Below are 24824 nucleotides of genomic sequence, written 5' to 3'. Positions count from 1 at the left end.
GCTTCTTAGCAAATCCTGCTTGAAATTGTTCAAGGTTGTCAAAACTGTCTTGGGTGAAATGTTCATAGCAAATGAATAATTGTCCAACTTCGCCGGGATCTTTTCATAGACAAACAGCAGCCATGCCTGTCGAATGCACACAGCATTTACGACCGTGGTCCATTTTCAATATCCTTGTTATACTTCAAAACTTTATTTTTTGTAATTGCTTAGTAGCCTACACAGAGCAGCGCACAGCTAAACTAGCATCGGAGATCAATGCTACCTCGGACTGGGCAAGAACACCAGTGAGTGGGCTGGTCTGGATGTAAATTTTGGGGCGTGACAAAGATACAGACCAGAGCCAAAAAAGGCGGTCCGCGGACTGACGTCAGTCCGGTGGCTTTGTTGAAAAGCTAGCGTTTTACAGCCAAATTTGTTCATTTTAAGATTTGCATAGGAAAGAGGTGTCAATGGACTTTGAGGTTCACTGTATGTTCATTTTACCCACCGAACTGTCGTTATTCAACTATGACAAGGTAAAATCGGTTTTGCAATCAATCACCAATTTGAGGTATTTGAAGAAAATAAGATGTTTATGTATTATGTGCTAATGATTTTAGAGGGAGGAGCTGCTCTTGAACGTGGCAGCTGCTTCTCCAATGTGACCCTCACATGTGACAGTTAGGGATTCTGAGGTGATTTTTAAATAATAAATTGCCTTTTTGTGCAGTTTTGATGTTGATTGTAATGGAGTTCACTGGTACTTAAAGAAAATAAGATATATTAGATGTCAATTAAAACAGTTATATTGATTTATCTTGAGAGATGACATGACATGAGTAAGTTTTCCTGACATGATTTTTACTGTAATGCTAGCCCAGAATCATTGCTTTATTAGACTGTTTAAAAAATAAAAATAAAACGTATTATACTTTTGATGTGTTTTTGTTTAATGTTTGTAAGTTAATAAAACAAGGTGTAGCAAGCATTTTGCAAGTTTCTCTCCCGTCACCTAGCGGGCCCACAGATGGACAACATGCAGAGCTTTGCTACATACTGTATATCATCCTGTTGACATGAGCAGTCAATTGTAGGGGAAACGATTTTAGCACCATTTATTACACATTTCACCAACTCCATTGAGTCCTCAGTAATACCTGTAAAGAAAAAATGAATCCCCCCCACATTTGACTACTTTTTGACAAGGCTGTAAGCATATTCAAAGTGTGCATTCAAACTAAATTGGGTTCATCAGTACTAGAGCCCGCCTGATTTATCAGCGGGCTGATATCGGCCAATATTAGGCGTTTTACAAACTATCGGTATCTGCATTTGTAATGGCCGATAAATGAATATAAATTTAAAAAAAAGGACGAAACACCCTTCAACCATGTTGAGTGTTGGAGTTACATAGTTTGTCCACCAGAGGGCACTCTACAACGTCCCTGTTGGCAACACTCGTGTTTAGAACGCCACAAACCCTACAACCAGCTGATCCAGCCAGAGTCGGACAGTGTGTTAGGGAAATCTGTTTGTTTTGTTACACGTTTCTGGATTTATTTTAATATACATCGGATTTTTAAATCACCAAATATTTGTATCGATATCAGCCTTAAAATCCTTTATCGGTCGGGCTCTAATCAGTACATTTCACTTGCTGATATCTTGTTGTTCTATGTGACAGTGGTCAGTCAGTCCTGTTAACGACATGCTCCCATGTGCCACCCACGGGTTGGTTGGTCAGCTTGCAATTAATTTAGACTGGGAGGGGGGAAATTCAGATTAGTTCCCAGCTGGTAAAGCAGAATTTCTGCCATTTATTGGCCCAAAATTGTGCTTGTCTTGAACAAGTGTTAATGTTCAATGCTGAATTACATTACTGGACACTATACTTTACTAACCACGAGTAATTTGTTTATTGTCTCTTTCTGGCAGCAGCCACACATCCCCCAGGTTAAAATAAACACAAAAACGGATGCCCCCACTGAAGAGGAAGTGGCAGAGGCCGAAAGACTCAAAACTGATGGTAGGACCTTTCCACATATGTGACCCTTGACTCAAATATACTGCTGTGTAGAAGTACCTTGAGTGTATATTTTCACCCTAAACCTTTTCAATGATTGAACTTTAAAATAATGAACAACTAAGAGAGATGTTATAGAAGTCTGTAACAAGAATTTCTGACAATTTTGTTTTCCTCATCAGGTAATGACCAAATGAAGGTAGAGAACTTTGGTGCAGCAGTGGAATTTTACTCCAAGGCTATTGCTGTAAATCCACAAAACGCTGTTTACTACTGCAACAGGTATTGGCCAACAAACCTACAGGCTTCATCCTACGACCATATTTCTGATTAAAGCATTTTATAAATGCATGTGCATTGAGTTTTGTATACAATACAGTGAGGAAAAAAAGTACTTGATCCCCTGCTGATTTTGAAAGTTTGCCCACTGACAAATAAATGATCATTCTATAATTTAAATGGTAGTTTTATTAGAACAGTGAAAGACAATAACAACAACCAAAACCCAGAAAATGAATGTCAAAATTGTTATGAATAGCATTTTAATGAGTGAAAGAAGTATTTGACACCCTCAATCAGATTTCTGGCTCTCAGATGTCTTTCATACAGGTAACAGAGATTAGGAGCAAGATTAGGAGCACACTCTTAAAGGGAGTGCTCCTAATCTCAGTTTGTTACCTGTATAAAAGACACCTGTCCACAGAAGTAATCAATCAGATTCCAAACTCTCCACCATGGCCAAGACCAAAGAGCTGTCAAAGGATGTCAGGGAAAAGATTGTAGACCTACACAAGGCTGGAATGGGCAACAAGTCCATCGCCAAGCAACTTGGTGAGAAGGTGACAACAGTTGGGGCTGTTATTCGCAAATGGAAGAAACTCAAAAGAACTGTCAATCTCCCTCGGTCTGGGGCTCCATGCAAGATCTCACCTCATGGAGTTGCAATGATCATGAGAATGGTGAGGAATCAGCCCAGAACTACACGGGGGGATTTTGTCAATGATCTCAAGGCAGCTGGGACCATGGTCACCAACAAAACAATTGGTAACACACTACGCTGTGAAGGACTGAAATCCTGCAGCTCCCACAAGGTCCTCTTGCTCAAGAAAGCACATTTACGGCAACTTATATTTTATTTTATTGTATATTTAATTCTATTCTAATCCCACTTAGTACTGCTAGTTTATGTACCCTTAGTATAGATAGTCCACATATTTAAATTGTAGGTATATGTTTATTGTATGCACCTTCCTGCCAAAGCAAATTCCTTGTCTGTGCAAACTTTCATGGCGAATAAATCCCATTCTGATTCTGGGGTACAGGCCCATCTGAAGTTTGCCAATGAACATCTGAATGATTCGGAGGAGAACTGGGTAAATGTGTTGTGGTCAGTTGAGAACAAAATCGAGCTCTTTGGCATAAACTCGCCGTGTTTGGAGGAGGAGGAATGCTGCCTATAGAAGACCATCCCCATCGTCAAACACGGAGGTGGAAACATTATGCTTTGGGGGTGTTTTTCTGCTAAGGGGACAGGACAACTTCACCGCATCAAAGGGATGATGGATGGGGCCATGTACCGTCAAATCTTGGGTGAGAACCTCCTTCCCTCAGCCAGGGCATTGAAATTGGGTTGTGGGTGGGTATTCCAGCATAACAATGACCCAAAACACATGGCCAAGGCAACAAAGGAGTGGCTCAAGAAGAAACACATTAAGGTCCTGGAGACCTTAAAATCTGTGGAGGGAGCTGAAGGTTCGAGTTGCCAAACGTCAGCCTCGAAACCTTAATGACTTGAAGATCTGCAAAGAGGAGTGGGACAAAATCCCTCCTGAGATGTGTGCAAACCTGGTGGCCAACTACAAGAAACGTCTGACCTCTGTGATTGCCAACAATGGTTTTGCCACCAAGTACTAAGTTATGTATTGCAGAGGGGTCAAATACTTCTTTAACTCATTTAAAATGCATTTTTTCTGGATTTTGTTGTTGTTATTCTGTCTCTCTTTGTTCAAATAAACCTACCATTAAAATGTATAGACTGATCATTTCTTTGTCAGTGGGTAAACATACAAAATCAGCAGAGGATCAAATAATTTTTCCCTCACTATTTACCTGCAATCAATTTTATTTGGTTTGTTTCTGTGAATCAGATGATCTTTCTGGCATAGCTACAATAGAATAAATTCTATCAATCACAATTTCTGTGTAAACCAATTTGTCATTTGCTACTTATTTTTTATAGGGCTGCTGCATACAGCAAAATTGGTAACTATGCTGGAGCTGTGCAGGACTGTGAACTCGCCATAGGGATTGACCCAAATTACAGCAAAGCATATGGAAGAATGGGGTAGGCACATGAATGAGGAGTCAGTAGCTTAGGGTACAACAAGATCATAAGAAATGGTGATTGTGGATGTGAAGTCTGAGTAGTTTGAATGGAATGTGTAGAATGTGGCTGGCCGTACTTCTCAGTTGAGTAAATACTGCCTTGAAGATTGCAGATACAAGTGTAATTGGATTTTAAATGTTTCATTTCAAGATTGGCTCTAGCCAGTTTAAACAAACACACAGACGCTGTGAGCTACTACAAGAAAGCCCTGGAGTTGGACCCAGACAATGACACCTATAAATCAAACCTGAAGATAGCTGAGCAAAAAATGGAGACCCCCAGCCCAGTAAGACATCCAAATTGTTGGACAATAAACAGCATATATATGGAATGTCTCATTGTTCATCTTTATACCTTTTTATAGACAGGGGGAATGGGAGGCGTAGATCTGGCTGGTTTGCTCAGTAACCCTGGCTTCATGAATATGGTGAGTTCAGTAACTGAGATACAAGTGGGGTCATTAAGTTCAAACCTTTCAGTGTTTCAGCTATATGTATTTTCAGCAGCGGCCAGCCGCTACAAAATCATTGCCGCCCCTGCTTCAGAATTATATGAAATGTCACAAAATTGCAATTGTACAACTGCGGAGCAGAGATGAGTGGAGAGGAAAGGAGAGGAGACAAAGACGAAGCACAGGCCAACAAGCTGGGACTGTAAATAGGTTATAAAGTTGGTTGCATGCACGCACCACCCAGGTAAAACTGGACCCCCCCACCCGCTGCTGAAACAATTCCTAGAAGAAACACTGCATTTGTATTTTACTATGACAATGCATCTTCTGTTTTAGCCAGCTAACCATGTTTTTATTTCTTATGTTTTATCCTAGGCATCCAATTTGATGAACAACCCACAAGTGCAACAGCTGTAAGTTCATGCAATACAGTGGGTGGGAAAGGCTTGTCAAAAAAAATATTTTTTGTGGATTTAATTGACAATTATTTAAAGATATTATTTGAGCCAAAGCCCTATATAAAGATATAAAGTATATACACCCTGGAAAGACGGAAATAATAATCTAGATGTCAGACTTGTTAAATTTTTTATGTGACGTTCCAACAAACAAGTCCAGTGGAATTTAATATTTATTATTAGGAACATTTTAAATTAAATTAAAACTGATTCTTGCTTTTGATACTGTTTATTCTAATAATGTGATACAAAACAATCGTCAAAAAACGGTGTGCTCATCCCAGTGAGACTAGACTATCCGATAGCCGCGGAAAACAAAGAAGACTAACCTAAAGGTAGCACTACCTTTCAGAACCAGAGAGAACTGAAAAGAGCATCTACCAGTGGCATTCAGAAAGCTGCTAACCCCCACAACAACACTAAAGGAAGAAATTAGCTACCAAAAGATTGTTTAAATTGGCGATTGTTCATGTCGTTGACAGATCATGGACAAAAAAAAAAAAAAATGTGTAGGGCTGTGCAATATGACCAAAATCTCATATCCTGATATAGATCCTTTCATATCCCTATAACTATACATATCATGACATGGCAGACTACACTATATAATTCACTGGTCAGGTTCAAGTGGACACTGCACCTTTTAAGGGTGCAGTGAGGTCTGGGCTACGTTGTGGGTAGCTAGCTATGGCTATGTTTTCTGTTCAAAAAGTATTGTGTTTGTAAGCCTACTTGAATAAATGACGCACAAAGCTATGTGCCAAATGGAAGAAGTTTGCTTGTCTTTCCAACTCCTTACAGGAGCATTTGTGCGAGTGCAAATAATTGTTGTGACGCAACATGTTTTCATTTCTCTACAAAATCCTCGCTAATTACACAGTAGTATGTGCCTACTGTGAGCTGATACAGTGACCGGTCCACTGTTCTATCCAATGTAATTTAACCAATTAAACTTTATCTTTAGATTTTTTACTTGAATGCAGATGTTAGATTGGTTAATATTAGCCGTCAATCACTCCCTTCATGAGACACCCGAGCGAGACACAAGTGTAGATTACATTACCCACACAGTTGAATAATCGCTCACGGACCCACCCCCCTCACACACCTCGGCCAACTCTGGCAGACTCGCTCCCTCCTCGTTTTTCAACATGAAAAGAAAAAGGTCAAATATGCAGGTCGCACATCTGCGAATAGTTGTACAAAATACTTGCACGCTGTCAAAAATGTTTTTGCAGTCTAGAGCCCCGCATACCCCTAAAGATATCCTCCTAAATAATTAAAGCAGCTGGCTAGATCACATTCATGCCATAATCATAGTTTATGAGAATAAAGAGAGCATTTTTCGGTTTCATTTAGAGGACTTTTACATAATGATTTTAGCATAAATCAATTGAGTTTAACATAGTGATGGGGGTTTAATATTGCCCAAATACAAAAACTATTCTCCGTGGTTTAAAAAAAGAGGGGTAAACTGAACAGTGTATAACATTAACCTAATATGCTGGAATTGCAGTAATTTGAAAAAAAAGATGACATTTGGTCGGCTCACAGACAACTTTCACAGATTGTGAAAGTGCAGATTGTAAGCTTTCAAATGATGTCAGCCATTCAAATCTGAAAATAGTTGAAGATACGCATTGCTGAATGTTGGTAAACCTGGAAAGCTCTAACCCAAATGGGGTTAAGAGAGGTGCAATTGTTGTGTGTTAATCATCAGAAGCGTTGAGTGCTGGTTATTTCACCACAGTGAAGAAAAGAAAACAAAATGGGATTGTACTTTGTACAGATGTCGACCATTAGTTGGCCGACAACCGCCCCTTTTCATTGGAGCGTGTCACATTTGACTATGGGTTAAATCAGAGCTAGAATGGTCAAAGTAAGGTTAAATTAAATAGATATTTAATAACATCGCAGATGTATAACATCAAATACAAGGCAATTATGTTACAAAGCGAAGACTTAACTCTTAACTACTCTACCGTGATTATTGTAAATCAGAGAGAGAACAATAGGTGGAGAAGGAGAAGTCAGAGTTAAGGAGAATCCCTCATGACAGGGCTGTACACTAACCTTTTCCACTGGTGGCACTTGCGCTACTAACTTTTTCAGTTACTGGCGCAAAACATGATTTGGTCGCACAAATTATTTATAGTAAGCCGCTCTGGATAATAATGAACAATAATGAACCTGTATTGCATACAGATGTGCACTTCAAAGGTCCCATGGCATGAAAATATCACTTTATGAGGTTATTTAACATTGATGAGTTCCCCTAGCCTGCCTTTGGTCCCCCAGTGGCTAGAAACTTCGATAGGTGTAAACCAAGCCCTGGGTATTTTTCTCCGCCTTTTGAGAAAATTAAAGCTCAAATGCTCCGATGTGAAAATCTTCCCCTTATGTCGTCATAAGGGGAAAGGTTACCTCCCCTTTCTCTGCTTTGCCCACACAGAGAATTTGGCCCGCCAATGAGAAAATGAGCTACGACTGCAAGCGCAATATTGTTTTTTCTCAAGAGACAACATGGCTTGCAATGGCAGTTAGCCCCGCCTCTCACCTCCTCATAGCATTTAAAGCTACACACACAGAAATGGCATGTCCTAAGGAAAGCTCATTGTGGGACTGCTCATAGTGGCTGTAATTCTGCACCAAGGCTGAATTTCAGGAATGAGACTTCAGATACAGTATTAGGGGACCACTAAGGCCTATATAAAAGCATCCAAGAACAGCATGCCATGGGACCTTTAATTACTTGCCATCTTTTAAACCACATGCCTGCTTGTTTTCTTTTACATTGATTGGGATATATTTACTGCAATATAAAATACAGTAGGCCTACATTATGAAGTTCAAATGAATTTATTTTAGATTTCAACATACTATGGTTGGGGCACAGATGAGCAGACTCCTGAACTCTTAAGGAAAAATAACGCCGAAATGCAGTCGCGAGTGCTGCTGCGTCACAGGATATGTAGGCCCTACCTGTCTCTACACTTTGCGTGCTTCATACCGTCATTGTGAAGCTTCAATGTTTCGTGTTTGAATTGTTTTGACGCTGTTACAAATTTGAACAGTCCTGCAATTGAAGGCCCACAGAATTTACAGTACACACAGTGCATTGCTCCGTCTTGGTACCTTAAACATTGCCGCCGTCAGTATTACCAGTATTGCCATGGTAATACTACTTTTTCGCATACCTTATGAGGTTTATTTAATTTAGAAGACTTAAGTAAACTGTAATGACAACCACATTTTATGTAGTGAGGAATCTGAAGCGATACGAAAACATTAGACTTTTAAATAGACTATACGTTGCCCCTTGCGCTGGCGAAAATGTTTGGCAATACTAGATTCACCCTCAACAACATCCAGAAGATAGGGAGATACCTGTCTGAGCATTCCACCCAGCTGCTAGTCCAAGCACTTGTCCTCTCCAAGTTGGACTACTGCAACTCGCTGCTCGCAGGTCTCCCAGCTTGCGCAACCTGCCCTCTCCAGAGGATTCAGAACGCGGCGGCCCGTCTGGTCTTCAATCTACCCAGACGCTCCCATGTTACCCCGCTCCTCATCTCCCTCCACTGGCTTCCCATCACGGCCCGTATCAGATTCAAGACTCTGGTACTGACCTTCTGAGCGGTGAAGGAGATTGCACCCGACTACATCAAGTCTCTCCTCCAGCCTTACACCCCCACCTGCCACCTACGGTCTTCTTCTGACAACCGTCTGGCGGTCCCACTGCTCAAGAGCGCCCGGTCCCAACACAAGCTCTTCTCCTGTCTGGCCCCCCAATGGTGGAATCAACTCCGCACCTCCATCAGGGACACTGACTGTCTCCCCACCTTCAAGAAAAGGCTCAAGACGCACTTGTTCCGGGAGTACAACGGCACTTAGGAATGCTTGGCTGGACCTGATGTTAGTTTCCTCCAGGATCACAATGACTCTTATTGAGAGACTTGTTGCTCTTGTTGGTTAGTTGTAACGGTTTCAAATTCTTGTACTCGCTGTGAAATATTTTACTGTTGATTGTTTTTTTCTACAGGTACACTCTTAAACTCTTGTGGGGAGTTTCATGTTGTTCAATTGTAACTTGTTTAACTGCATGCTCTTATGGTTCTTCCCTTTGGCACTTATTTGGTTTTCCACCATGTATGTTTCATGTTTTGGCTGTTCGCAATGTTTGGGGCTATCTCGTTGTTATGATCAGTGACCTATGCTCTTTTGTAAAGCTCTCTCTTGGAAGTCGCTTTGGATAAAAGTAAATGTAAATAATACTTATACGCTGGTAATGGCACCTATGACCACTGGTATTCTTCAAGCCACTGGTGTCAAAATTCAGATGTCCGTGTCATTCTCAATCACATGCTCCGTACATGGCGAATTGTCTGCTTCATTTGAACACGTCAGATTGAGTAGCCTATATGCGATTGCTGCGTGCGTCTAGACGAGAGGTCGTTTTATTTTGTAAATCAACGTTAGGCTACACCATTCCGGTAGGGGGGTCACGGGGCTAAAGCCAACTTGATGTGTTGAATGCTCAGAGCACGTTTTAAAACGTATTCTTAAAATACACATTACTGTTTTAACAAATGCTCATAATAAATCATAGCATATTACATTATATTAAAACCTACGCTAAGCACAAAAATAATCAGTGATACATTTGCGACCCATTAAAAATAACGGTCGCAATGGCATTTCAAAAGGTCGCAACTGCAACCATTTCGGTCGCAGTGTAGTGCCCTGCATGAGATCAAGAATCTAGAGAACAAGGCTTGACAATTCCCTTTATTATCTTTATTACCTATTATCTGTAGAACAACCAATCAGACCACATCTTGATCCTTATCAAAATATGACTAGCAATACAACAGTAAGTTACACAATGACATGTGAGACCCATCAAGTAGAGACGCCGTCCAGCAACTCCAGATTTGAGCATATTAGAGGTGGGTGGCAGGATGACAAACAGCCTTACATAGTGAATTTTGTGCAATTGCGCCGCCTAGTGCAAAAGAGCTACAGAGCTGCACAACTATAAATGCTGAGCATGTCTCCGCACACCCCCACATGACTTAAAGAATGCAGACCCGCAGAAGTATATAAACTAGGCTTAACCTGCAACGTGTTTGACATCCTTTAGCCGATAAATTACATTTTGCTGAATTTTTGAAGGGCTAGACAACAAACGCTCTTATGAAGTAATCACAGACTAACAACACGGAAATAAAGGACAGATTGACGAAGGCATGTTCATTTTCCAACCGTGCCTTTGCTCCATGCAAAAAGCGCCATCTAGCGACCAGTATGTGTCAGTAACAACGTCCCTGTCTGAAGACTAAGGGGCCATTTGACACCGTCTCGGCGCTTATAGTGTGAAAAAGCACCAAACTCCAGTCTGCTGTTTTTATGCCTTGGTTCCATGAGAAGCCTTTAACCCTTGTGCTGCCTTCGGGTCACATGACCCAAAGGTTCATAACAAACCATCGTTGTGTTTACCAAATTTTACCCAATACAAAAACAAATAAAAATAATTTTCTTTTAACCTTCACAATGTGGGGGGTCTGAGACAGCCCAACGGTTAAAAGAAAATGCTTCACTTTGTTTTTGTATGCGGTAAAGTTGTCGCAATACGATGGTGGGTCAGAATGACCTGAAGATAACACACGGGTTAAAAAACCATGAAGTCCAATTCACTGTTGACATTCTTCACAGATGCTGAGATGATGAGCATCTAGATGCTGAGATGCTCATCTGCAATTGTAATTTCCCGCATTGACAATAAGACACCTACATTTAATTTACGGCAATTGACAGTTTTGATCTGTGCAATAAGATTAACGCAAGCATCTTATAGACAGTATGGGAAATAATGCAGGGACAGCATCAGGTGAACTAAAGAGGGTACAATTTCTGGGGAAATCCTACAATTTCTGGGGAAATTGTGGGGTGTGCTTGCGTCGGTTGCAGATGGGTATGTTTCCAGGCTGCCAGCTGTAGGATGCAGGTAGCAACTCTAGTGCTAAATAACCATTTAGCTGGTCGGCTCCATGAAGCCGGGTAAGTAGTGCTCCTGAGACTGATCACCAAAAGAACGAAGGGGAACCCACTTTTCTAGCAGATTAAGACATGTTTGTAGGTACCTAGCGAAAAGTAACCTCAACTTTCCTAGACTTAGCTACGGTACTAATGCTGAGGGCTCGCTGATATCGCTGTCTGTCTTACTAGAACTGCGTTGTTGCTAATGTGTGCTGACTTTGTGGCGTTAGGCTAGCACTGAGGTGCCTTGGTGCACACAAGGCAAAAACTTTGTAAACTCCTAAACCGTGCAACGGAACGTAAATAAAAATACAAGCAACGCAATCGCTTCCAAGACAAACCTTTTGACACCGACTCTGTCTATGTAGTCCAAATATTGAGGGATCCTTAGGGGTGGGAAAATAAATAAATAATAATAATATATATGAGAGAGAACAATGGTTTGAACTCGCCGAAGGCAAGCACACCCCAATGAGGATGTTGTTGAATCAGTTTTCCTTACAACATAAGAAGAATGTAAATTCTTCATCCAAATCCGGCCAAGTGCGGTACATTAGCCGCAGTGGTGAGGATTGCCTTGTCATGAAATATTTTGATAAACGAATATATCATGATATATACCATTATTCTATTCTTCAGAATTAGACCGTGATCCACATTACCACGTTCCATTTTTTGCCCGGGCTATTTCCTGCATGTCATACCCTGTCTCTCCCTGCCTTTCCTGTCTCTTTGTTAAAATAAATTAAGAAAATGCTAACAGAAATATATTTTTTAAATTGTATAGCTAACTTTTTAGTTTTAACTCGATCACTATATTGTGGAAACCGGGGACTGGGCTGCATATAGGCCTATATTTTATATCAGTTGTATACAGTGTAAGTTTATACACCCTACAAGAAATAAAAGCTTGGAGGTATTGTATTACATTTTATTGTGAAAAATTTAGATTTCTCTTATTATTATTATTATTGTACGTAATGTACAAATAATAATTCAAAAAAAAAAAAAAAAATAACAATCTAAAATCCAAATACATTTGACACTTTACTAAATGAAATTAAAGAAATTGCATTGTTAAAAGTGACTGATTCTGTTGTTCTTCTCTCCAGGATGTCTGGCATGATGTCAGGTGCTTATGGTCCAATGGCTGGTGCCGCAGCCCCTGGAGTTGGGGCAACAGCAGGCATGGGGGCAACACCAGGAGCCGAAGTTGTAGCAGGAGCAGGGGGTGCAAGCACTGGTGATATCTCTGGTCTCATCCAAGCGTATGTATTCTAAAATTGGATCACAATGTCACTAGAATGTTGTAACACTCAATACTGCATGAATAACAGCTTTGAACTGATAGTGTGTGACTGAAAATAGAAGCCAATCTACACACGTTGATCCACCTGGTCATTGTCTGGAGAGCAAAAACTTGCGAACTGACGTAAAAGGAGATTTACTCAAATAAAATAATTATGACATGACTCAAATAACTAATCGCAGGGTCTGAAACCAATGTATATACATCAAATGCAAAACTTGGGCTTTAAACCTTTTTAATGCTATTTAATTAAGTTTAAATCAACATACCATGTACTTTTGAACTTTCGTTCTCCAGTGTGTTTTTTGTGTTTTTCTTTGAGAAAGTTGCAAGACTTGATTGGAATATTTATTTGGCCTGGACAGGGATATTTTGTAGTAGGATAGCTATTTATCTCACTCAGAAGTCTTAGAGGCACGCACAAGGGATGTGTTGTTTTACAGCTGATCAAACCAGCAGAAACACATCTGGAGCTGCCCCCCGGAGATCAAACCAATATCCCAAAGCAGTTATCCAGTGATTAGCAGGTCACAGAGGAGATATGATCAGTGTCTGCGTAGGGACGACAGACTATGATGTTACAAATACATTTTACGGAAAAGACATCATCAAACTCGCTGACTGCATTACAGACTGCATCAACTTCAGCGGGGACAACAATGTAACCATGTAGAAATGTTGCTTTCCCCCCCCAAAAAAACCCCCAGCTGGATTAGCACCAATCTGACTGCTGTGCTGAATGAGAAGACAAAAGCCTTTAGAGATGGTAATTGGTACAAAGTGAAAAGGAAGTGTCCAGAAAGGGCTGAAATGTGAGGATAAAATGTTGCCTGTGGCAGGTATTGGCAATTGTGATTGTGGACGTTTTGGGGGATTTTGAAAGAAAGTGATGACCAAACAATAATTATGTATGTGGTGGTAATTGTAAGCCATTAGTGCAGGGTCCATGATGCCTGTGCCCGTGATGCAGCTGGTGAATAAGATGTTGGTTAGTTGATTCGGTGGTAACTTAAACAACTTTGCTGTTATTGGTAAATGACTAAAGGTAAATGTATTGAGCAAGCCAGCATTTCATCCATAAAGAGAACCCTTTGAAAGATGCTCATCCAAGCAACGTCATTTGCGGTACCTCATGTCCTTGGGTCCTTAGCAATACACCAGCCAAAATATGGCCTGTTTCTCAAAATAATAGTGCCACAAAAACTTTGAACACAGACATTGCTGGAATAATACTTAGATATATTAAAAAAGGATTTAAAGCGGGTGATGAGTAGTGTACTACCAGTTCATTTGCTAGCCACTGCCACCTAGTCCTGTCGACACAAGAAGCGCAGGTGCTGTTCTGGCATTTCCAGCTTTAATGTTCTAAGAAAACAATTGAGTCTAGGAGTTGGCTTGTTAACTGTGTGTTCTGGTAGTAAGCGTAAGCTGGCTTGCTAGCTGTAGCAGTGTCAACCTCAGTTTGGCAGTTACATTTATTCATTTAGCAGACACTTTTATCCCAAGTGACTTCCAAGAGAGAGCTTTACAAAAAGTGCATAGATCAATGATCATAAACAATGAGATAGCCCCAAAAACATTGCGGGTAGCCAAAACATGAACCATACACTGTGAAAAGCAAATATGGGCCAATGGGAAGAACCAGAAGAGCATGTAGTTAAACAAATTACAATTAAAAGACATGAACCTCAAAAGTGCTAGAGTGTACCTGGAACAAAGCAAGCAACAATAATATAATTCACAGCGAGCACAAATAGTTCAATCAGTTACAACTAACCAACAAGTGCAACAAGTCCCTCAATAAGTGTCATTGTGTTCCTGGAGGAAATAAACTAACATCTGATCCAACAAATCTTTCCTAAGTAGCGTTGTACTTGTTGTACAGTTGAACTGTACCAGTTGATATCAGTACACAGCTCACTGGACAGCTGGGGTGGTTGCAACACTTCACCATTTATCCAGAAATGAACCAACTTTTTAGTTTACGGATAATGAATCTGTAGACAGTTATTGACTGACATTTTGAACAGTGTGGTAACCAGTCCCTTTTTATCAACCGTGACGAGGTGTTTGTTCATCTACAGTGTACAAAAAATTATAATAATTGTAGTCCTTGATAGTTACTGGATATGATATGTTGCGTAACTGAAGTTGTAGGGTTGAAGCAGAGCCCCTTAAAGGGATGATTGACTGGGTTTTTTGGGTATTTCACACTGTTCCTTAAGGTCTCCGAATAGGGTATGTAACATTGGTTGAGCTGAAAATGCCCCGGGTGCTGTTCTATGCCCCCTTATACATCCAGTGAAGTTTTCCCGGGAAAAAACGCTAGGTTTTGTCCTTTTATGGTATGCTCATGAATATATAGATGAGCTGCGTGCTGATTGGTTGGTTTACAACGAGTGAAGCTGCGGAGCAAAGACGCAACACGGCTACAGCACTCACTGAAACAACGAAGGTGGAGACTTGAAATAAAAACGTACAAATAAATCTATTGTGTCTACACAACACTGGTTTCAACAGATTGACTAGATATCATTTCAAATGATTGTTAGTTGTTTCCACTTCTGTGGTCGAAGCAAACAGGATCGCCTTAGGTGGGTAACGTTTGCAGTACAGCTTAGCAAACAAACTTGTGATTCAACTCAGCTTCAGTTGGCTCTAGCTATCTTGCTGAAAAATAGATCTGGACAAACATGCATCTTGAATTGTAGATTTACATGACAACACAGGTTATTTATTTGAATGAAACACAGTCAGGAACATGAAATAACGTTAGCCCCATTGCCAATAGAATAGGCTAAATCATCACACATTCTACCTATGCTTTTGCGTCAGCAAGCTAAACTAGTTTACATGCCTACAGTCTATGTTTTCCCTATCTAGCATTCCTTGCAAATCAGCATTAATAAAAAGCAGATGAGCTAGTCTAGCTAAAATTGACTAGACGGGCATGGCTGATGTTTGTCTATACCGTAGCGTAGAAGATCTCGGGTCGAACTGCACAGGGCCTCGACACATTTGCGCGAACCATTTCACCAAGGACGGGTTTGAAAACCTGGGACAATGTAAAGCAGAATTTGCTATGAAGCTGTTGCTGAAAAGAGGTGCGTTCTGACCTTCTGTTCATCACAACCGCAAGCTGTATGATTTTGTCGGTAACAGTTATTAGCAATGCTAACGTATCCTGTATCTAGCACCTGCCTTTCTCCAGTTCTTTCAAATAGATAATCTAGACAGGCGTTAGCAATAGGCTAGACTGCTATTCGTTTTCTGGCTATTTTTCGGAAGCTTTCCTTCTAATGCCGACTACAGCTAGTCTAGCTATAATCATTTGCTAAGTAAGGTATGTTGATGTGTTTAGAAACAGCATTCTACCTATGCTAGATACAGGAGACGTTAGCATTGCTAATAGGCTAACTGTTAGCGACAATATCATACTTACAGCTTGCGTTTGTGATGAGCATACGTTTGGAACAGTACCTCTTTTCAGCAACAGTGGCTTAGCAAATCCTTCTTTAAATTGTCCAAGGTTTTCATTCAAAACTGTCTTTGGTGAAATGGTTCGAGCAAATGAATAAATGAGTGTCGAACTTCACAGGGATCTTCTCATAGACAAACATCAGCCATGCCCATCGAGTGTTTGGTTCCGTGGGAAGACTATGACTGTCAGCATTCCCTGTACAGCCTGGAACACTGCATTTACGACCGTGGTTCATTTTCAATATCCTTAGGAAAACTTGGAACCTCCATTTATGTTCCTGGGCCAGAACACCGGTGGGCTGGTCTGTAGGTAAATGTTGGGGCGTGACAAAGAGACAAAAAAGGTGGAGCCCCGTTGGGACGTCACAGCGGGGGATTTTTTTTAAACCTATCGTTTCACAGCAGCAGTTACAAATTGTGAGATTTGCATAGGACAGAGGCGTCAATGGACTTTGAGGTTCACCGTATGTCTATTTTACACACCAAACTGTCATTTTTCAACTATGACAAGGTAAAATCGGTTTTGCAATCAATTGCCCCTTTAAGTGTGGTTTGCTATAAGTAGTATACCTATGGCGGCTCGGCTCTGTACAAATGTCTTCTACACCACGCCACAGAAAAGGACAAATGAAGGACTTATTTTGGGCATTCTTACATTTACATTTAGTCATTTAGCAGACGCTCTTATCCAGAGCGACTTACAGTAAGTACAGGGACATTTCCCCCGAGGCAAGTAGGGTGAAATGCCTTGCCCAAGGACACAACGTCATTTTGCACGGCCAGGAATCGAACCGGCAACCTTCAGATTACTAGCCCGATTCACTAACCGCTCAGCCACCTGAGTCCCTGTTATGTTCTTGTTGTAATGTTATTGTATTGCATTTCTGAAATTGCATTATCATTTGAATATAGTCCTCTATGGCACTTAAAAAGAAAAAAAAACAGACAAACATTTTCCCGATCTGACTCAATGGCTGCTGGACATTGCAGATTCAGCCGCTAATAAATCAAATCAAATTTATTTGTATAGCCCTTTTTACACGCAAGCATGTCACAGAGGGCTTCACATATGCCCATAGAACTGCCCCTCAACCAACCTAAACCCTCAAGGAAGACAAGGAAAAACTCCCCAAAAACTCAACAGGAGAAAAAAATGGAAGAAACCTTGGGAGGAGCAATTCAGAGAGGGATCCCCTCCTCCAGAGACGGTTGGTGACAGAGAGGAGCAGAACACAGGCTAAACATAGTCATACAGTGTTGGTGGGTTTTTAAAACACCAAAATCCATTGTTCAACTTTATAGATGTAGGACAGGACCGGGAGACTCGCGACCAGGTCCAGCGTTGGCTTACCGACGACCAGGCAGGTGCTGACCACTCAAACCCCCCACACCACAAGGGATGTGTGTGGGGGGGACAGAGAGAGGAGAGCAGGGATTAGAGAATGCCAGGAGCAGCTAACAGTTACAGTCATAATAGAATGAGATCCCCACCGGTCAAGTGTGGACTGGTGCAGCAATTTAACAGAGCAAAAAAGGGGAATTTGATGCAACCCCACACACCAAGACAGCGACAGCCCCCCCCGTTTGGAACATGAAATCTGTTCCAGGGGAAGAGAACTCTAAAATAAATTATACTTATAGAATAAGGATGGAAGCAACTCATCCCCCGTTGCCTCCAACTAGTAACATACTTACCTTTAACAGTCGTAGAATTGACTAAACAATTACTTTTTTAACCTAATTTTAAATGTCGAAACAGTAATAGCCTACTATACTATACTCGTATCACCAGTACTGTTGTAACCGAATGCCGATGGTATTTAGTATCTCTTACAATGTACTACAAATTAATTTGTAAATGTAAATGTACTTTAATGAAATGCTGCCATACCACAGATTTCTTTGCCATTTTGACTAATAACACCGACAAAGTAGGCTATGGCAGAGTTTGTAGTTCGGCAGCCAATTGTGCTCGTGCCGTGTGCAAAATACCAAAACAAAACAAAGCGCAGATTAACGAAAGGGAAAACAATAACACCTTTTCTTTTAAATTATATATTTTTAGAGTTGCTTTATTTGTCTTAAATAATGTAATCTACAATTTCTGTAGAACATTTCGTTAATTCAGCAATGATGACACAAGCGGGAATCAGATCTCACACTGTCATATGGCAGCTCGACTAAAAAAATCTTAGTCGACCAAGAGCATATCGACCATAAAATCAACTAGTCGACTGAGTGGGAACAGCCCTAATAGTTAGTGCAAATGTTTTGTTTTGTTTTTTAAACAACATTGCAACATTGCCTGGCTTTGACGAGGGGGCGGAGAATTCGCATCAGCTGTGTGCTTGGCCATCAAGTGGTATTTCAGACTGGACGTGCTGCGATGATAGCTCAGTTCACAACGACAAAACACACAGATCAATTTGGTCTTGTCAATGGAACCATTTGGCAACTTTTTAAATGTAACCTTTCCATTCAGAATCTTATTGGCATCCATTTCGGCGTCTCGCGCTCGCTATCCACTCAAAACGTAACGTTAGCCTACTATTCTTTAGCCGGCTCGCAAGCCCAAACAAGTGTGTGCAGCGTGCCTGTTGTTTTGTTTCCGGTCTAGCTAGATCCGTTGTGGTGGTAGTTTTCCTAACGTCAGTAGTCGTTGCAACAGCATGTGAAAAAAACTACAAAGTTTGCTAGGCCCAAAAGAACGTTAATCTTGCAATAAAAAAATTAACGCCGTTAAAATGGGTTTGCGTTAACGCCGTTAATAACGCGTTTAACTGACAGCACTAATAGATACACACCTACAGTTAGGTCCATAAGTATTTGGACATTGACACAATTTTCTTCATTTTGGCTCTGTATACCACCACAATGGATTTGAAATGAAACAATCAAGATGTGCTTTAAGTGCAGACTTTCAGCTTTAATTTCAGGGTATTTACATCCAAATCAGGTGAACGGTGTAGGAATTACAACACATTTTATATGTGGCCCCACCTTTTTAAGGGACCAAAAATAATTGGACAAACTAACATAATCATAAATCTAATTGTCACTTTTAATACTTGGTTGCAAATCCTTTGCAGTCAATGACAGCCTGAAGTCTGGAACCCATAGACATCACCAGACGCTGGGTTTCGTCGCTGGTGATGCTCTGCCAGGCCTCTACTGCAACTGTCTTCAGTTCCTTCTTGTTCTTGGGGCATTTTCCCTTCAGTTTTGTCTTTAGCAAGTGAAATGCATGCTCAATTGGATTTAGGTCAGGTGATTGACTTGGCCATTGCAGAACATTCCACTTCTTTGCCTTAAAAAACTCTTTGGCTGCTTTCGCAGTATGCTTCGGGTCATTGTCCATCTGCACTGTGAAGCGCCGTCCTATGAGTTCTGAAGCATTTGGCTGAATCTGAGCAGATAATATTGCCCGAAACACTTCAGAATTCATCCTACTGCTTTTGTCAGCAGTCACATCATCGATAAATACAAGGGAACCAGTTCCATTGGCAGCCATACATGCCCACGCCATAACATTACCTCCACCATGCTTCACTGATGAGGTGGTATGCTTTGGATCGTGAGCAGTTCCTTCCCTTTTCCATACTCTTCTCTTCCCATCATTCTGGTACAAGTTGATCTTGGTCTCATCTGTCCATAGGATGTTGTTCCAGAACTGTACAGGCTCTTTTAGATGTTTTTTGGCAAACTCTAATCTGGTCTTCCTGTTTTTGAGACTCACCAATGGTTTACATCTTGTGGTGAACCCTCTGTATTTACTCTGGTGAAGTCTTCTCTTAATTGTTGACTTTGACACAGATACGCCTACCTCCTGGAGAGTGTTCTTGATATGGCAAACTTTTGTGAAGGGGTTTTTCTTCACCAGGGAAAGAATTCTTCTGTCATCCACCACAGTTGTTTTCCGTGGTCTTCCGGGTCTTTTGGTGTTGCTGAGCTCACCACGTTCTTTCTTTTTAAGAATGTACCAAACAGTTGATTTGGCCGCACCTAATGTTTTTGCTATCTCTCTGATAGGTTTGTTTTGATTTTTCAGCCTAACGATGGCTTGCTTCACTGATGGTGACAGCTCTTTGGACTTCATATTGAGAGTTGACAGCAACGGATTCCAAACACAAATACCATACTTGAAATGAACTCTAGACCTTTTATCTGCTCCTTGTCAATGAAATAACGAACTCCCTTTATTAGGGAATAACATACACCTGGCCATGGAACAGCTGAGCAGCCAATTGTCCAATTACTTTTGGTCCCTTAAAAAGGGGGGGGCCACATATAAAATGTATTGTAATTCCTACACCGTTCACCTGATTTGGATGTAAATACCCTGAAATTAAAGCTGAAAGTCTGCACTTAAAGCACATCTTGATTGTTTCATTTCAAATCCATTGTGGTGGTATACAGAGCCAAAATGATGAAAATTGTGTCAATGTCCAAATACTTATGGACCTAACTGTATAGTATAACATTCCGGTTTTAAAATCCAATAAAGATATGCCTAGACATTTTATTTTACTGATTTTAGCAGTGGAACGTCACCTCGCTGGCGGGAAAGGAGCCGGAGCTGGTGCGCGAGGTAGAGAAGTTCCGGCTAGATATAGTCGGCCTCGCCTCAACGCACAGCATCGGCTCCGGAACCAGTCTCCTTGATAGGAGCTGGACTCTCTTCCACTCTGGAGTTGCCCTCGGTGAGAGGCGTCGAGCTGGGGTGGGAATACTTGTTTCCCCTCGGTTCGGCGCCTGTACGTTGGGGTTCACCCCGGTGGACGAGAGGGTAGCCTCCCTCCGCCTTCGGGTGGGGGGATGGGTCCTCACTGTTGTTTGTGCTTACGCACCAAACGGCAGCGCAGAGTACCCACCCTTTTTGGAGTGTCTGGGGGGGGTGCTGGATGCCCTCGTCCTTCTGGGGGACTCAATGCTCATGTGGGCAATGACAGTGAGACCTGGAGGGGCGTGATTGGGAGGAACGGCCCCCCCGATCTGAACCCGAGTGGTGTTTTGTTGTTGGACTTCTGTGCTAGACACGGCTTGTCCATAACGAACACCATGTTCAAGCATAAGGGTGTCCATATGTGCACTTGGCACCAGGACACCCGAGGTCTCAGTTCGATGATAGACTTTGTAGTCGTGTTGTCGGATCTGAGGCCGAAATGTCTTGAACACTTGGGTGAGGAGAGGGGCGGAGCTGTCAACTGATCACCACCTGGTGGTGAGTTGGCTACGATGGTGGGGGAAGACGCCCGTCAGGCCTGGCAGGCCCAAACGTAATGTGAGGGTCTGCTGGGAACGGCTGGCAGAATCCCCTGTCAGAAGGAGCTTCAACTCCCACCTCCGGGAGAGCTTCGATCATGTCTCGGGGGGGGCCGGGGACATTGAGTCCGAATGGGCCATGTTCCGGGCCTCCATTGTTGAGGCGACTGACCGGAGCTGCGGACGCAAGGTGGTCGGTGCATGTCGCGGCGGTAACCCTCGGACCCGGTGGTGGACGCCGGAGGTGAGGGAAGCCGTCAAGCTGAAGAAGGAGGCCTATCGGACTTTATTGGCTGGTAGGACTCCAGAGGCAGCTGATGTGTACCGGCAGGCCAAGCGAAATGTGGCTTTGGCGGTTGCGGAGGCAAAAACCCGGGCGTGGGAGGAGTTCGGCGAGTCCATGGAGAATGACTTCCGAACAGCTTCGAAAAGGTTCTGGGGGGAAGCAGTGCACTGTCAACTGTTAATCCCACCAACACGAGCTCCGACGTGGAGGCAGAGTCTGGGGACATTGGGGGAACTGTGGACCAGCTCTATACCCTCGGCGGGGTTCTGGAGGGTGCATGGGAGTTCGCCCAAACAGTCTACACATGTTTTGTGGATTTGGAAAAGGCGTTCGACCGTGTCCCTCGGGGGCTCATGTGGGGGGTGCGAGGTACCGGACTCCCTGATCGAGGCTGTTCGGTCCCTGTACGACCGGTGCCAGAGTTTGGTCCGCATTGCCGGTAGTAAGTCGAATTTTTTCCCGGTGAGGGTTGGACTCCGCTAGGGCTGCCCTTTGTCACCGATTCTGTTCATAACTTATATGGACAGAATTTCTAGGCGCAGCCAGGGCGTTGAGGGGGTCCGGTTTGGCGTCCGTAGTGATGCGGGCTCTGCATCGGTCCGTTGTGGTGAAGGAGCTGGCTCGGGCATCTGATCAGGATGCCTCCTGGACTCCTCCCTGGTGAGGTGTTCTGGGCACGTCCCACTGGGAAGAGGCCCCGGGGAAGACCCAGGACACGCTGGAGGGACTGTCTCTCGGCTGGCCTGGGAACGCCTCGGGGCCCCCCAGGAAGAGCTGGTGGAAGTGGCCGGGGAGAGGGAAGTCTGGGCCTCCCTGCTTAGGTTGCTGCCCCCGCGACCCGACCCCCAGATAAGCGGAGGATGATGGATGGATGATTTTAGCAGTTAGCCAAGGGGCCCCATTATCGTCCACCCAACCACTTTCAATGGAGAAATGTCAAGTTTGACGCTGCGGAAGGCAGATGCTACACATACGGTTTGAGAGCGTATTTACATACTCAAATCTTAAAGTAAGAAGATGTAATTTGGTGTGCAGCAATATAAGATGTGTACTCATCCATGAGTTAATTTCTTTCGTTGCTGCTGCATATCTTCTTTAAAGGGGTGATTGACTGGGTTTTTGGGTATTTCACATTTTTCCTTAAGGTCTCCGAAGAGGGTATGTAACATTGGTTGGGCTGAAAATGGCCCGGGTGCTGTTATATGCCCCCTGATACATCCTCTGAAATTTTCCTGGGAAAAAAAGCTAGGTTTTCTCCTTTTATGGTATGCTCATGAATATATAGATGAGCTGCACGCTGATTGGTTGGTTTACAACGAGTGAAGCTGTGGAGCAAAGACGCAACACGGCCAACACTCACTGAAACAACGAAGGTGGAGACTTGAAATAAAAGCGTACAAATAAATCTATTGTGTCTACACAACACTGTTTTCAACAGATTGACTAGATTTACATTTTGTTATTTAGCGGACGCTCTTATCCAGAGCGACTTACAGTAATTACAGGGACATTCCCCCGAGGCAAGTATGGTGAAGTGCCTTGCCCAAGGACACAACGTCATTTTGCACGGCCGGGAATCGAACTGGTAACCTTCTGATTACTAGCCCGCTTCCCTAACCGCTCAGCCACCTGACTCCCCACTAGATATCATTTGAAGTGATTACCTTAGTTGTTTCCACTTCTGTTGTCGAAGCAAACTGGATCGACTTAGGTGGGTAGAACATTACAGCTTAGCAACCAAACTATATCGTGATTCAACTCAGCTTCAGTTAGCTAGATAAAAAATAACCTGCCAAAGATCTGGACAAACATGCATCGTGAATTGTAGATTTACATGTATGGGTTATTTATTCAAATGAAACAGTCAGGAACATGAAATAACGCGTTAGCCCCATTGCCAATTAACTAAATCATCACACATTAGCTTGCTAACGCAAGCGCATAGGTAAACTAGTTTACATGCCTACTCTAGGCGTTTTCGCTATCTAGCTGTTCTTGCATTCCTTGCAAATCAGCGTTAATAAAAAGCAGATGAGCTAGAGTCTAGCTAACATTGACTCGACGGGCATGGTAGATGTTTGTCTATAACGTAGCTCTAGCGTAGAAGATCCCTGTGCAAGCAAACAGGATCAACTTAGGTGGGTAACGTTAGCACTAGCTACAGCTTACCAAACAAACTATCGTGATTCAACTCAGTTTCAGTTAGCTCTAGCTATCTTGCTGAGAAATAGATCTGGACAAACATGCATCTTGAATTGTAGATTTACATGACAACACAGGTTATTTATTTGAATGAAACACAGTCAGGAACAATAAATAACATTAGCCCCATTGCCAATAAACTAAATCATCACACATTCTACCGATGCTAGATACAGGCAGGATACGTTAGCATTGCTAGTAACTGTTAGCGACAACATCATACAGTTTGCGGTTGTGATCAACCTAAGGTCGGAACAGCACCTCTTTTCAGCAACAGCTTCATAGCAAATCCTGCTTTACATTGTCCCAGGTTTTCAAAACTCTCCTCGGTGACATGGTCCGAGCAAATTAATACTTTAGTGTCGTACTTAATAGGGATATTCCCATAGATAAATATCAGCCATGCCTGTCTAGTGTCTTGTTCTTTGGGAAGATGGTGAAAAGTGTCAGGATTCAGACAGCCTGGAAACTGCATTTACGGCGCTCCATTTTCAATATATTGAAAACTAATGAACTTTCTTATTTGTAATTCCTGTGGAAGTACCGAGCAGCACGCAGTTAGCTAAAAAAGTGTCAGAGAGCTACGCGACCTCCGTTTATGTTCCTGGACCAGAAAACCAGAGGGCGGGTAAATGTAAATTTTGGGGCGTGACAAAGTTGATGCTGCAAGTTGTGACGTCACAACTTGCACTGTTTCAAAAGCTAGCGTTTGGAGGTTGCAGTTTCAAAAAGTTAAATTTTGATAGGAAAGAGGTTTCAATGGACTTTGAGATTCACTGTATGTCTATTTTACACACCAAACTGTCATTTTTCAACTATGACAAGGTAAAATCGGTTTTGCAATCAATCGCGCCTTTAAGAAATTAACGGAAGAAACTGTTGTGGACGATAATGGGGTCTGGAACGAGTTTGAATGGACGATAATGGGGCCGCTTGCTCTAGCTACCTT

At 42.3% G+C, this 24824-nt stretch overlaps 1 protein-coding gene across 2 annotated transcripts in view; it reads left to right on the top strand.

Annotated features, from left to right (window-relative positions):
* Positions 1-24824, top strand: part of sgta (small glutamine rich tetratricopeptide repeat co-chaperone alpha) — a 44476-nt gene that overhangs the window by 16835 nt on the left and 2817 nt on the right. Inside the window, exons 4-10 of one of the 2 annotated variants that reach the window (XM_067230517.1) lie at positions 1921-2008; positions 2188-2287; positions 4245-4349; positions 4542-4677; positions 4756-4818; positions 5218-5255; positions 12449-12604. In XM_067230517.1, the coding sequence (XP_067086618.1) occupies positions 1921-2008; positions 2188-2287; positions 4245-4349; positions 4542-4677; positions 4756-4818; positions 5218-5255; positions 12449-12604 (686 nt within the window). Of the gene's footprint in view, positions 1-1917; positions 2009-2187; positions 2288-4244; positions 4350-4541; positions 4678-4755; positions 4819-5217; positions 5256-12448; positions 12605-24824 lie in introns of both variants that reach the window. The other variant, XM_067230516.1, reaches the window with a different exon arrangement.

The sequence above is a fragment of the Osmerus mordax genome, chromosome 27, assembly GCF_038355195.1.
Source record: "Osmerus mordax isolate fOsmMor3 chromosome 27, fOsmMor3.pri, whole genome shotgun sequence".
NCBI lineage: Eukaryota > Metazoa > Chordata > Actinopteri > Osmeriformes > Osmeridae > Osmerus > Osmerus mordax.
This window is presented reverse-complemented; position numbering and strand designations above follow the sequence as displayed.